Consider the following 14,435-nt stretch of genomic DNA (forward strand, 5'->3'; position numbering starts at 1 on the left):
AAACAAATTTAGAAGTTGTAATTCATCCGTTACTTTCTATTACTTAAAATAAAACACATTTTATTATAAGCCAATAAAAGTGCCAATCATCCAGACCTTTTGAAATATCAGTAGCTGAAACTGTGTGTATTTGAAACTTGTTAATCTTTTGTAAATAAATGTTGTACAAATGACAAAAGAGATAAGAGGGCCAAGCTGTCGTTAAAGCATTGTTTGCCCTGATGCTGTTTCAGTGGTCCAATGGATTGCTCGGCTCTCAGCCAATCTTTATTACACATTCTTGGCTGAAAGCTCCAAAATCCATTAGTGTGTTGAAACAGCTGACCCGAGCGAAAACTCTGTTAATTGACTCTGACTCTTTGATCTCATCAGTCAACCCTTACAATGTTTATTTAAACAAGATTAAGTGGCTTCAAATGCTTAGTGTCTGCAATTGATATTTGAATTGGCCTGCAAAGAAAGTGTGAAGTTGTGGATGACTGTTTTTTTAAAGTTGGTTTTTCCACATGTTCCATTGTCACTGTTAAGTTCCTTGCTGTTATGTATATTTGCTTAATAGATATGTAAGTGCCTTAGCTTGGCATGAGAGGCCATAGTGGCGTAGGTAGGTGGGTGAGGTTGCATGAATTCATCATGGGGAATGTGTTTGAGTGCCAGAGTGCCTTACTGCTTTCAATGAAACTGGAAGGAATTCTCACAGCATTGAAGAAAGCTTTTTTTCAGTAGTCCAGCTTGGCACCCAGCTGCATCCAACTCCTTTCCTGTGTTAACAAAAAAGCTTCCAGCCCTCACCAGCGTCCTATGACAAAGCTTCTGCCTCCAGAGCCACTTCCTGTAGCAGCCAGCTGGGAATTTTCCAGACTCCCACTTCATACCTCTAAGGTTAGATTCCAAGGTGCAGTTTCTATATCGACAATTTCTAACAGAAACAAGAGTAGGATAATATTTTCTTTGAGCCTACTCTGCCATTCAAAAAATTCATGGCTGATCTGTAGCTCAACAACTAATTTTTATTTTAGTCTTGACTTAGCATCCAAAGCCTTTTGGACAATTAAATTCCAGATTTATACTATTTTTTTAAAAGAAAATGTATTTCCTGATTAAATTCTTAAATGGCAAAGTCCTAATTTTAAGATTATTTCTCCTTGTAACTGAGAAAAACAGGATCATAATTTCTTTATCCTCTGTATTGAATCAATTTAACAATTTAATTTAATTACCCCTCAAATCTTTATACTAGAGACAATGCAAGAAAATCTTAGGCTACCTGTCCTTATTGTCCTCTTAATATCATTCTCAATGTTACATGTCGTCCAAGGCAATGTTACATGTCGTCTTTTCAGAACGAGAGTGCCAAAACATTAGTGCCTACCTCGTTATGCTGCCTAACCAAGGCTATTCTGCCCAACTGTAGCACAACTTCTTTTTGATCCAGCCTCCTTAAGGTAAAGGGCAGTATTCCTTTTAAGTTTCTTTTACATCTGTCCTTCACTGATTTGCGTAGTTATCGCTCAAAGCTCTTTATTTTCTACTGTTCCCAATATTCTCATTAATTATTTTCATAATTTATCTCGTCATCAAATATTATTAACTTTAACTCATGAGCCTGTTGTGTCATTCATTGCTGATCTGACACGGGGATAATGTGCAAACTCCATCCAGTCTCCCAAGACTGGAATCGAATGCGGCTTCCTGGTGGTGTGAGGCAGCAATGCTACGAATGAGCCACTGTGCCTTGAAAGGTTAATAAGGTCACCCCTCAACTTTCAAAGTTCAAGGAAATATAATCTTAATGTATGTAATAAGACCATAAGAAATAGGAACAGGCAGTTTTGCTTCTTGAGTCTACTATTCTGCCACTCAATAGGATCTTGTCCACTTTCCTGCTCTTTCTTCTTGAGTTGCCAAACTGGTCAAGAACCTATTTATCTCAGCCTTAAATATACAAAAGGACTCTGTCCCAACAGTTCTCTGTGGCAAGGAGTTCCAAAGACACTCGACGCTCAGAAGAAATTCCTCAACTTCTCAGCCTTAAATTGGCTTCCCTTTATTCTGAGACTATGATCCTCTTGTGCTGGTCTGTTTCATGAGGGGAAACTGCTGCTTAGCATTTACCCTGTCAAGTCCTTAAAGATCCTATTTGTTTCACCTGATTTTGAAATCACCTCTCAATATCTCTTAATTTAACATTTTGAATCCAGGTATCATTTGGTAAATTGATGCTGCACTCCTCCAAGGCCAATGTAGCCGCCTTAAAATTATTTTTCAGGTGAGGTCTAACTAAGGACATGTATAACCTTTGAGTAACATATACCTTTTTCTATTTTAGTCCTCTAAACATAAAATACAGTGTTCATTAGCCTCTTATTTTCTGTACCTGTTTGTTACATTTTAATGATCCATGTATCTGGACCTCCATTGTTTTGGAACTCTACTGTTCAGTTTTGCATCATTTAGAGACTCTTTTTGTTCTGTCTTTTTTAATGTCTAATTGTTGTGGTTAACCTCAAAGGTTTTTTTAAGAAGAGTTGATTCTTCTCTCCTCAACTGGTCATGACATCCTATGTTCCTCACCCCCACTCTAAAATCCCTTCCTGTTCCTCAACAGCATTCCTCACCCTATGTTTTTAATTTTCGTCACCCAAATGCACTACTGTTCTGACTTGGGTCTCATTCCTTTCATACCATCATTACTGATAGAGCATTCAGTTACTTTGATCCTTCTCTTTGGACACCCTTCTAGAATATCCATTTTTAGACACTGTTGCAAGATTGATTTCATTAACTGAATTTGTAGTAACTTATCAAAATTCTTACTTTGTTTGGTATGTAGCATTTGTTTTACTTTATTTCCATTGTTAAACTAAGATGCAATATTTCCCTTAATAAAGACATTCTGTAAGTGACTTTTGGCTGTTGCTCTTAAAGAAGACAATGACATTTGGTGACCAGATTGATAAGTTTTGATTCAAATTTACAGCCAAATCGAATAAGGGAATTTGGTGCAGTGACACTACAACACGATCCTCACAGGTATGATGCCTCTGACAAAGAAGGTGAAACCCCTGTTGCAAAACATTCAAGTGACGAAAGATCTTCTGTGGATGAGAGACTACCTCCAGAGCACCCCAGGGTAGCTTTCCAAAATCCTCCAGTTGAAGAAAGGGCTCCTAATAGTGGTCTCAGCAGTGGAGTGTGGAATCCGTATAGGAATATAATGGTTCCTAGGTAAAAGTTATGCATCTTTTAAATTTTAATTAACCCTGCTTGTAATATGCAGTGTATTAAAGAAAAAGAAGAGAAATTTTGATCTGTGGTCCAGGTAAGGCTATACCCTGATGTATTTGATATTATGCATTCAAAGCTCAATGTGGCAATTGGTTATTAAACTCAATTAACCTAGTAGTTTAAAGAAGCACAAGACAAACTTATGAAAACTGCCATTGTGTTAAAAATCCATTTTCTTCACTAATTACCTTCCTGGAATGATCTATTTGATCATAGACTCCAGTTCATTTCTACCTACTTTGTTCTTGATGCTCTATAAAGATTCTTGATTGCCGAGCAAGTTACTTTGTAGTTAAAAAATTGCTACAGATTTCAGTGCCTCGAAGTTTGGCAAGAGATTTAGGGATATTCATCTTATTGCTTGACTAGTAATCCATAGACCAGGACAATTTTCTGGGAGCTTGGCTCAAAACAAACCTGAAGAAGGGCTTATGCCCGAAACGTCGATTCTCCTGTTCCCTGGATGCTGCCTGACCTGCTGCGCTGTTCCGGCAACACATTTTCAGCTCAAAACAAACATGACAGATGGTGACATTTGAACTCAATAAAAAAACTTAAGTCTAAGACTGTGAAACATTTGTCAATATGTAACATTTGTAAAATCCAATCTGGCTCACTAATGTCTGTCTAAAACTGCTGTCCTTACCTGGTTTGGCCTACATATGACCCTAGACCAACAGTTTGGTGGTTAATTGTTAACTGCCCTTGGAAGTGCACATTCAATTAGATCAGCTATTGAAAAGCCTAATCAAAAAGATTGAAACTAGACAGACCATTTGGTGTCATCTAATGTATCAGAATCAACAATGGCAAACTCAAGTCAGCTGATCCTGCAAAATACTCCTGAGCCACATATGGGGGCTTGTGCCACAATTGGGAGCTGTCTCACCAATTAGTCTGGGTGAAACTGAGGACTGCAGATGCTGGAGATTAGATTAGAGTTGAGAGTGTGGTGCTGGAAAAGCACATCAGGTCAGGCAACCTCTGAAGGAAAATCGGCGTTTCAGGCAAAAGCCCTTCTGCAGGGCTTATCATCAATTCCTGATGAAGGGCCTTTGCCCAAAATGTTGATTTTCCTGCTGCTGCCTGACCTGCTGTGCTTTTCCAGCACCACACTCTTGACTCTCCGATTAGTATGGCAACAGCCTTAACTCCCTACTATTTTAAAAATGGATCCAAATCTTTTTTAAATGCTTTCAGTGATCTAACCCCCATAACTTTCTGGGATAGAGAATTCCAGACATTCTTTATACTCAAGGAAAAGAAATTCCATTACACCTCAATTTTCAATGAGTGTCCCATTATATTGTAATGATAGTCCCTAGCTTGAGATTTCCCAATTGGGAAATATCTCAGTTTGGAACTCCCCCAGTCGAAATATCTTCCAATATCCATCTGTCAAGCCCCATCAGAATCTTGTCTCTTTCAATAGATCACTCCTCATTCTTCTCAGCTGTAATGGGAAAAGGCCTAAACTGTTTAGTCACTGTTGAAAGGTCAACCATTTCACCCCAGGAATCTGCCTTGTGAATCTCTTTTGAACTGCTTCCAATGCTAATATATTCTTTCTTTAGCACAGGGACCAACACTCTGTATGGCTGTGGAAAAGATTTCCCTGTTTTTAAACCCCAACTTACTAGCAATAAAGATCAAAATTCCATTTGCTGCTTAATTGCTGAACCTGTATGGTAACGTTTTCAGTTGTACACATATAAACACCCAGATCACCGTTTGCTGCAATGTTTTGGAGTCTCTCTATTCATTTAAATAGTAGTTTAAATAGTGTTTGATTGCACCAAAAAGTCCAGTTTGGTGAGTGCCTGTTATCGTAGAGCACACAATACATTTATCTTACACTAACCTGCACTTTGCAAAATGCACTGGAAGGGGTTTGGTCGGTGATTGGACTCAGTCTCTACATATGACTTCAACCAAATGATGTCAGAGAGACTTTAATGACAGTCCTAGAGCAATCTGCAACACTGGAGTAAACCAAAAGCCTAGTCAAGCAATGGTTTCACTCTCTGAATCCCTTAAGGGATTTTGTAGAGCGTAGATCTGAGAACCCCTCCATTTATTGATGCTGTGCTGGGAATTATAACCTCTCCATGCCCAATCAATACCTCCTGGGATCCAGAAGTGTCTTTGGATGTTCCATTCATAACTTGTAATTGGATGTATTTAAAGGTTCGTGTTGTGAGCTAAAAAGAATTTCCTCACAGCAACTTGGATCCCACAATTCACAAAACATTCATATTGAATTTCCTCATCACAAAATCCTTTTGGCTAACAAATGAATAAGGGCCAATAGCAAAAGTCTTTGCTGAAAAATTTACCCAACATCAAAGTATAAAGCAAAACACAGATGTCCTCTTATGGATGCTTGTTATGCGTAGGTCTTTGCTCATGCTGCTATGTGGTATTACCCGATGGTTGCAGCACAGTTGGTGAAAGATTATTGTCTTTCACTCGGGAAGAATAGGGATGTCTTGCAAGATTCCCTTGAATAGCTCAGCCTTAGGGGCACAGCTTTGAACTGTGGCATGTGAGACAACTGGCTGGCTGAAAGGCAAATCAAAGGCACCAGTTGTGGGCTGCTGAATGCTGTCATCCTGAGAAATGACAGGATGGTAACTCTCCATAGTATCACTGTCAATTCCACAGAGTAGTACCTCCGAGATCCTAGTTATCTGCTGGAGTGCAAACTGCTGTGAGAGCTTGCATTCCCTAATGGGCATCCACATCCATAATAGCCATCTGATCTCAGTAACCAGCAATCATATGACTTTTGAGCTTCCATGGGACCATTTGAAAGATCAAGAGCCCCTGTTTGTCTTATAGTGAAAGCTGAGAGAGGGGACACATTACTGCTGATGCTAAATCTGAACTGAAACAAAAAATGCTGGATATCACAGTGGGTCAGGTAGTATCCATGGAGAGAAAGCAAGTCAACATTTCAAGTCTAGATGACACTTTATCAGAACTGATCAAGAGTCATCTCAACTCGAAATGTTAGCTTGCTTCCTGTCCATGGATGCTGCCTGACCTGCTGTGATCTCCAGTATTTTTGTTTTCAGTACTACCTTGGAGTTGTCCATGACTTCTGAATTAATAGGTTGGGATCCAAGCTTTGTATGCTGTGCCATGATGTAATTCAATGACTGTGCTTTTTGTCAGTGAATGAAGACAGTCTGCCAGGCTTGTCAATGTACCAAACATGATGTCAGCATGTTCTGTAGGCATCCCAAACAAGTTGTCTTCATTGTCTCTTATAGCAGAGCCTTTCTACAACCTCTCACTCAAGCACATTTACATACATGTTTTCCTATCTGCTGGCTGCACCTAGTCATGCCTGAAGACTTACCAGGTGCTGATCCCAACTTGGTTACACTAGGTTCTAAAGTTTACAGAATGATTGTATCCAGGTTGGATGCTGATATCAGGTCGAGTGAGTGTAACTTCTTCAGTCATGCAGGAGGTTTAGCAGGCATAGTTGTTCACTATGTGGAAGTAAATAGCCTAGGAAAAGGTTGAGGTGAGGAATGGGGTTAGAAAATTAAAAATATGATCAAAATCTTTGTAGGGTGTTTTGAATCATAGAATCCCTACAGTGTTCAAACAGGCCCTTTGGCCCAGCAAGTCCACACTGACCCTCCGAAGAGTATCCCACCCAGACCCATTCCCCTATTGCTCTACATTTACCGCGGATTAATGCACCTAACCTACACATCCCTGGATACTGTGGGCAATTTAGCATAGCCAAGTCACCTCAACCTGCACATCTTTGAATTGTGGAAGGAAACCGGAACACCTGGAGGAAACCCACGCAGACACTGGGAGACTGTGCAAACTCCACACAGACAGTCGTCTGAGGCTGGAATCAAATCCGGGTTTCTGGCACTGTGAGGCAGCAGTGCTAACCACTGAGGCACTATGCCGCCCCACACAAGGGCTAGTGCCCTCGAGAGGGATTTAAACTAACTTGGCAGTGGTGTGAGAACAAAGAGAATATTAGAGGCTCAGCAGGGCTCACAAAATACTTAAGGATGCATTTGGCACTGGTGAGGGAATGGTAAAGATAATATGTAAAATTGCAGTCGGGGGGAAAGAAATAAAGTCCAAAACATTGTAAATATGCATATATGGTTGGAGAGTTACAGATGCAGGTTGCATTGTGGAATTATGATGCTGTAGCAGTGGTGGAGACCTGGCTTAATGAAGAGCAACACTGGGTGTTCAATATTCTTGAGTATAAGTTGAGTATAAGTTGTTTAGGGAAAGAAAGGATGAGGGGTAGTAGTGTTGATTCAGGAGAAATTGCAATGATGGAGAAGGAGATTGCCTCAACGGTTCAAGGACAGTATCAACTTAGCTGGAGCTGTGGAATAAAAGGGGTATGTTACATTGTTTGGTGTAATCTACAGACCTCGAACTCGTTGAAAGGACATAGAGGAATAAATCTGCAGGGAAATTATACAGAAAATCTTGCATTATAAAGCAGTTATTATGGGGGACTTCAATTAACAAAATATAAACTTGGGGTACTTTTAATGTAACTGGCAACAGAAGTCAAGTGTTCCTAAATTGTACTTAGGGAATTTTTCCAACAGCAGCATGTGTCCAGTTCAGCAAGGAAGAATACATTTTTGGAGATGATCCTTTGAAATGAGGTGGGCCAAGTGGGTCAGATGTCAAGTGGGGTTGGAGGTGGAGCTACTTAGGTGACAGTAATCATTGTAACATAAAATTCAAATTGATGTTAGAGAATGAAATGCAACAATCCAGAGTTAGAAGACCAGTTAGTGGAGTGCTGACTTCAATGGGGCTAGAACTGGGTTAGCAGGATTGATTAGAATAAGAAGTTGGTTGGAACATTAGTAATTGAACAATGGGCCACCTTTAAGGAACAGATAATTTGGATACAGTTGATGTATATCCGTGTAATGCAAAAGGTAGGGCAAACAGCCAGAGATTCTTGGATGACCAAAAGGTATACATTGACTTTAAAACAAACTGTTGTGTTTATGACTGATGGAAGGCAGAAATTGGAAGGCAATTGGAAATCAACAGGACAGTCAAAGGTTTCATGAGGAGGTGAAAGGCTTAAAGGAACTATGAGAAAAGATTAGCAGGTAACATAAAAGGGAAATTCCTAAGTCTTCTATAGGCATGTATGCAGTAAGAGAATGGCTGAAGGAGAAGGAAGGCTGATCAAAGATCAAGAAGGGGATTTACAGATAGAGGCTGGTGGCACAGCTGAGAAATTAATACTTTGCATCATAAGAGGAGGATGCTGCCCAGACACTGGTGACAAAGTAAGAAACTCTGTCACTAGAAAGGGTAAAAGTTAATGAAGAAATAATCTTGGTACTTAAAGTTAGCAAGACATCTGGACTGATTGAAATGCATTTGAGAATTTTGAAGGCAGTGAGGATAGAAGTTGTGGGGGTACTGGCCATAATATTTTAGACTTCCCTGGACTCTGGGAAAGTGTCAGCAGACTGGAGAATTGACAACAATACAGATTTAAAAATAAATGTTTGAGAGGCTAATCTTAGCAATTTCAGACCAGTTAAACTTTGTATGGGAAAATGTTTACAAATAATTATTCGGGATAGCGTCAGAAGTCACAGGGAAAAAGATGAATCAATTAGGAAGAGTCAGTGTGGATTTTGTAAAGAGGAAATTATGTTTAACTTTTTGAAGAGATAACTGAGAGAATTAATGTGGATATTGCTTCTGAAGTGATAGACATGGATTTCCAGAAGCAATGCTATATAAAGGGCAGTGGCAACATCAATACAAAATTGGCTGAGTTGGAGAAAGCAGAGAATAATGGTCATTGGATATTTTCTGGGTTGGATGGAGGTTTGTAGTTGAGTTCCCTGGTAGTTGGTATTGGGACCCGAGATTTTCCTGATATTTTTAAAGATCTGGTTCTGGAGAGATCAGTTCCAAGTTTGCAGATGTTGTACTAACCTTGGAAACTGTGAGGAGGATAGAGTGGAACTCCAAAAGAATATTGATAAGTTGGTGGAGTGAATGGGATAGATGGCTGTTGAGGTTCAATGCAGAAAAATATGAGGTTTGTTTGGAAGAACATTGAGTGATAATATTTACAATTCCAAAGCAGGTGCAGGGGCAGACGGACCTGGGGGTATATTGGCACAGACCTATGAAGGTAGCAGGACAGATAGTGAGAGCAGTAAGTTAAAGCATATGGTGTTTTGGTTTAATTGATAGGAGCATATAGTACAAATGAAAGGAGGTGATGTTGAAGTTGTAGAAGACCTCAACTGGAGTATTGTGGAGAGCTATGCATGTGACATTATTGACAAGGCAAATGCATTGGAGAGAGTGCAGAAGTAATTTGCTAGAATGGTGCAGGTATGAGAAACTTTAGCTATGAGGACAGATTGAAGAAGGTGGGACTGTCCTTGGAGAGAATGCGACAGAGAGGATATCTGATTTAAAGTTTTCAAAATCATGAGAGGACTGGTCAGAGTAGATATGGTGAAGCAGTTTCTATTTATAAACAAAACAAGAATGAAAAGACATAACTTTTGAAATGATGTGCGAATGAAGCGATGCTGATCTGAGGCAAAGTTTTTTTTCCGTGAGTTGTTAGAGTATAGAATGTGCTGCCTGGAAATCTGCTCGAGGCAAGTTCACTTGAGATGTTCAGGAGGGAATTGTTTTTTTCTTAGAAATGGTGAGCGGGGAAATGAGAAGAAGGCAGAAGGTTGGCAATAGAGCAGGCCGAGGCACAATGAGCCAAATGGCTTCTGTCTGCACTGTAATAATTCAGTGATTCTATGGTTGCGCCAGTGTAGTTTCCATTTCAAGGAAGATGAGGAATAAATGGAGAAGTTGGCATAAAGAAGCAATAACATCATTATCTATGGAACCTCTCACTGCCAAGACCACTGAACCTGTGACATCTGTCCCAGTTATTCAGTGTAGCATCTCCTTCAGGCTTAGAGGTGCAACTATACTAGTCCTTTGACTGTCCTACCTCTTGTAGGCAGCTACTGCAAGTCATTGACTTTGTGTTGCAACTCTTAGATGACGTGTCTGTGTAGTGGGTAAGCTGTTGATTTATAGAGATGTTGAAATGTCTGTGCACAGTTGCCATATTAGAAACACTATGTAGGACGAACATTGTAAAAGCATGTGAGGCACAGACCTTGAACAGTGGGCTGTACTGTTTGATGTGTGATAGAATTAGGATGTGTTAAGCAGTGTGGAGATGTTATGTGGAAAAGTATCTATTCATTGAATCAAGCAAAATGATCAGATTTTTCCTGCATTGTTGCTATGGCAGATTGATAGTCTGGGAATTACTCATTCTTGCTGCCTGCCTCCATTCAGCTGGGACTCTTGGTGTGACAGCAGCCTGGACTGTTAGTGGAGCTAGGGATCCCTAGTTGCAGTAGGCCCAGGGTGGGGATTCCTGGCACTGGTGAGGCAGTGGTTGCAGCTGCGGCGGCATGGTTTGTCTGCAGCAGGGACTCCTGGCGTTATTGAGAAACAGTGGAGCCAGGAACTCTTGGTTGTGGTCGCGGTAGGCCTGAGTAGGGACTCCTGGTTATTGGTGAGGCAGCAGTGGAGCCAAGGATCCTTGGTTGTAGGGCGAGTGTGGGTTCAACATGGGCCTTGACAGCTCAACGAGGTGGGCCCAGCAGCAGAGAAATGGCAGCTCAAGAATGGTGACTCCTATGTTGATGGGCCTGGGGCAGGCAGCAGCGAAGCGGTGGGAGAATTGTGGCAGTGCAGTGTTGCTAGTGAGCTGACTCCAGGACTCATGGTGAAAATGGCAGAATGAAGATGGACTGTCTTTCAGTTATATCTTTTCACTTTTTAAAATTCTTAAACCCTTCAAAATGGCGCTCGATTGTGGTTACAGTTTTCACTGTTTCACTATTATCTATTGTAAAATGCCATGAAAATAAATCATACAATTCTATTCATTCTCTTCTGAGGTCTGCCTCAAAGACGTCTTGCCATTAGTGGATACATGGTGGCTCCCTGACTTTGACTAGTTGACATAATTTAAATAGGTAAACCCTATTGCTGGTGTGTTGCAGAGCTCCCATCAGCTGAGTCCCTGAGCAGGATTATCCAGATTGTCCAGATTTATTACATCATTAGTGTAGCTCCTCATTCATAGGGATTGTGCCTTTACAAAGGGAAGACTGCCTGGAGCACATATTCACAATGTAGTTAATCCTCTGTACTGACAATGCTACTAAAAGAAGTGCAGCATGGGATCACCTTGGAATTATGCTAATACCATGGAAATGAAGTAAGTTCACTAATTATAAATGTGTCCATCTTTTTGGAACTGGTGCAGGCAGGCTGTGAATTTTGAGCCCAGTGCCCAGAAGCAGAGAACATTGGGGAACATCAGAAGATTGAATTGAGAAAGATGATCAGCTATAATCTTAATGAGTTTTAAAAGATTCTCAGAATACTCCTATTTCTTTTTTTTTTAGGTCAGTTTGTTGGAATAGCTATGCATGCATTTTTTCTGCTGTGCTAGTAACTGTAGCTATTTGTTAGCAAGTAGTTGAATTATTTCAGGGTTTAGGTTACTACCTATAGTGTATATGCAGTGCATTGCCTATTTGAAACAAACCGCCTGTTTCTGTGTGTAATTTTCTGTACTTGATTACTGTGTGTCTCAAAAATTAGTAAAATCTGTGTAAAGGAGAGGCACAGTAGCTCAGTGGTTAGCACTGCTGCCTTGTAGCATCACGGAACCAGGTTCGATTCCAGCCTTGGGCGACTGTGCAAACTCCACATAGACATTCTCCCCCTGTCTGCATGGGTTTCCTCTGAGTGCTCCAGTTTCCCTCCCACAATCCAAAGATGTGCAGGTTAGGTGAATTGGCCATACTAAATTGCCCATAGTGTTCAGGGATGTGTAGGTTAGGTGCATTAGTCAGGAGTAAATATAAAAGAGTAATAGGGTAGGGGAATGGGTTTGGGTGGGTTACTCTTCAGAGGGTCAGTGTGGGTTTGTTGGGCCAAATAGCCTGTTTCCACACTATAGGGATTCTACGATTCTGTGTTAGGTGGGTGGAGTTTGTTGTAACCTAAGATTCAAATACTGGATATAAATTTTTCGGTAATTTATTTGGTTGATTAAATAGAGATATCAAATGTTACAATTCATACTATTAAGTGCAATTTTGGAGTAATGATTATTTTGCTCAACTAGGTTCAGAGTTTTGCAAATGCACAGTAATTAGCAGCAGCAATATATTGTAACTTTTTCAATTTTATTCAATGTTAATGTTACTTTGCTATTGTATGTCTGAGAACAAAACTAATTAAGTTGCCCATAATAGTCGTCATATTTGAAGACCCAATTCAAAGAAGTGAAAACAAGCTAATCTTAATATCTCTTTACCATGTAGAATTTGATAAAGATGTCTTTCTACTTGCAGGATCACAGCGAATCCTCCCCCTCCTTTTCCTCCTCCTCCACCTGTGCTGACGGAACATTATCAAACACCTTACGATAATGCTTATTATTTTTATGGTGCTAGAAATCCTTTGGATCCAAACCTGGCATACTGTGAGTGTACTTGAGCAATATTAGACTGAAGGATTTTTCTTTTGTTGGATGTTTAATTGAATTCTATTTCACCAGTTAATGTCAGTTTGTTGTTGCACATTTGAGATTACAGTTGAGATTAAATTGATACTCTTGTATTCTTCAATTGATACTTACAATTTATACTCTTATACTTGAATGTTGTATAAATATGATTTTGCTATCTTTAGCAATTATCAATTGTAGATAAGATAAAATTGGAAAACATTTAAATAGCAAAATAAAAATTCAGTATAAGAACTATACCAGTTCTTGAAGGATAAATGGGATGTTAGAACATAATATTGCAATGACATCAAAGTAATACAGAATATTCTCAAATCTGGTGAATTCCTTAATAAAGGTGCTAGAAATAAAATTTTGTGTTACTGTAATGTTGGGTTTTGGTCTCAAAACTATCTAAAGAACTGTTGTTAATAGCCCCTTAGCTGTAGTACTATAAATTGTGATTACATCGCACTGAATTGTATTTTACAAACATTGTAACACTAGTTCATCTCTTAACACAACATTGAGGGGTGATGAAGATAGGACAAAGTGAAGGAGTAGCATGGGACTAGTTGTTAACAACAGATGTCACACTCCTGTCTAAAGAGAACGAAGTTTGCAAGAAGATGACAATTAACCTCTGGAAGGAGGGTGTGTGATTCTTGTATGTAACCTTTCTGTTTGCTTTGCTCAGAGTATTATCTCATCAGTTGCCACGTGTTTCAACTAAGTGTCCACTATTCAATAAAATCTAGATTACCTTTACAGTGATGGGTTTGGAGGAAAGTTGGCTGTTCCTTTTGTTCTATGGAGCTGCCATGTATGGTTAGTTATGTTGTTAGCCAGGAAATATAGGCAAGCCTAACTCATGGGGAACTATACAACTGGATTCCCCCCAACACTTTCATTCCCAGACATGACTCTTTCTCCACATCCCCACTTCTGATCTCTGCCCTGACCTGCTTCCTTCACCATCTTTAGTGTATTGACGTAATGCAGTTATGGCAATTTGGCATGGAAACTACGTATAATTTAACTGATAGTCCTACCACTGCAGGTCTCCTTCTGACTATCAAGTCACAATCTCCCCATTATGATCATTTATGAGATCAGCAGAAGAGACTAAGAACACATAGTTTGTCCAGGATTGTACCTCGACTCTTTCACTGCCAAAAGAAGTTTCAAAGATGATGCTTTATTGTACCTCAGGAGTTGCAGCATTCACATACAAGAAATCTTTCACTGTGAGGCAAGCCACAGACACTGGCCACAGTGATATGGCGAACCTCTACACAGTTGTGAAATTCCATTAATCCCTTGGTCCAAAGTAGCCACTGATCTATTTATCATAAATGGGGACTACTGTATTTTAGACACTGGAAATTTGGAGAAATAATCAATTATTATGACACTTCAATCATGACTGTGACAGAAATGAGTGCCATATTCAGTCTATTTGGTGCGCTTAAAGAAATCATTTCTGACAATGTGTCAAAGCATAATGAAAAACCTTTTCAAGAATATGTGGACTAGATGT

The 14,435-nt window shown here is 39.7% G+C and overlaps 1 protein-coding gene across 5 annotated transcripts in view; it reads left to right on the top strand.

Annotated features, from left to right (window-relative positions):
- cspp1a (centrosome and spindle pole associated protein 1a) overlaps positions 1-14,435 on the top strand; it is a 175,520-nt gene that overhangs the window by 96,369 nt on the left and 64,716 nt on the right. For 4 of the 5 annotated variants that reach the window (XM_043689245.2, XM_043689243.2, XM_043689246.2 and 1 more), the window contains 2 exons: positions 2,981-3,228; positions 12,741-12,871. In XM_043689245.2, coding sequence (XP_043545180.2) covers positions 2,981-3,228; positions 12,741-12,871 — 379 coding nt within the window. The remainder of the gene's footprint in view (positions 1-2,980; positions 3,229-12,740; positions 12,872-14,435) is intronic. The other variant, XM_087985950.1, reaches the window with a different exon arrangement.

This window comes from Chiloscyllium plagiosum, unplaced genomic scaffold (genome assembly GCF_037043375.1).
Source record: "Chiloscyllium plagiosum isolate Xiang-an unplaced genomic scaffold, Cpla_swu_hap1 HiC_scaffold_4, whole genome shotgun sequence".
NCBI lineage: Eukaryota > Metazoa > Chordata > Chondrichthyes > Orectolobiformes > Hemiscylliidae > Chiloscyllium > Chiloscyllium plagiosum.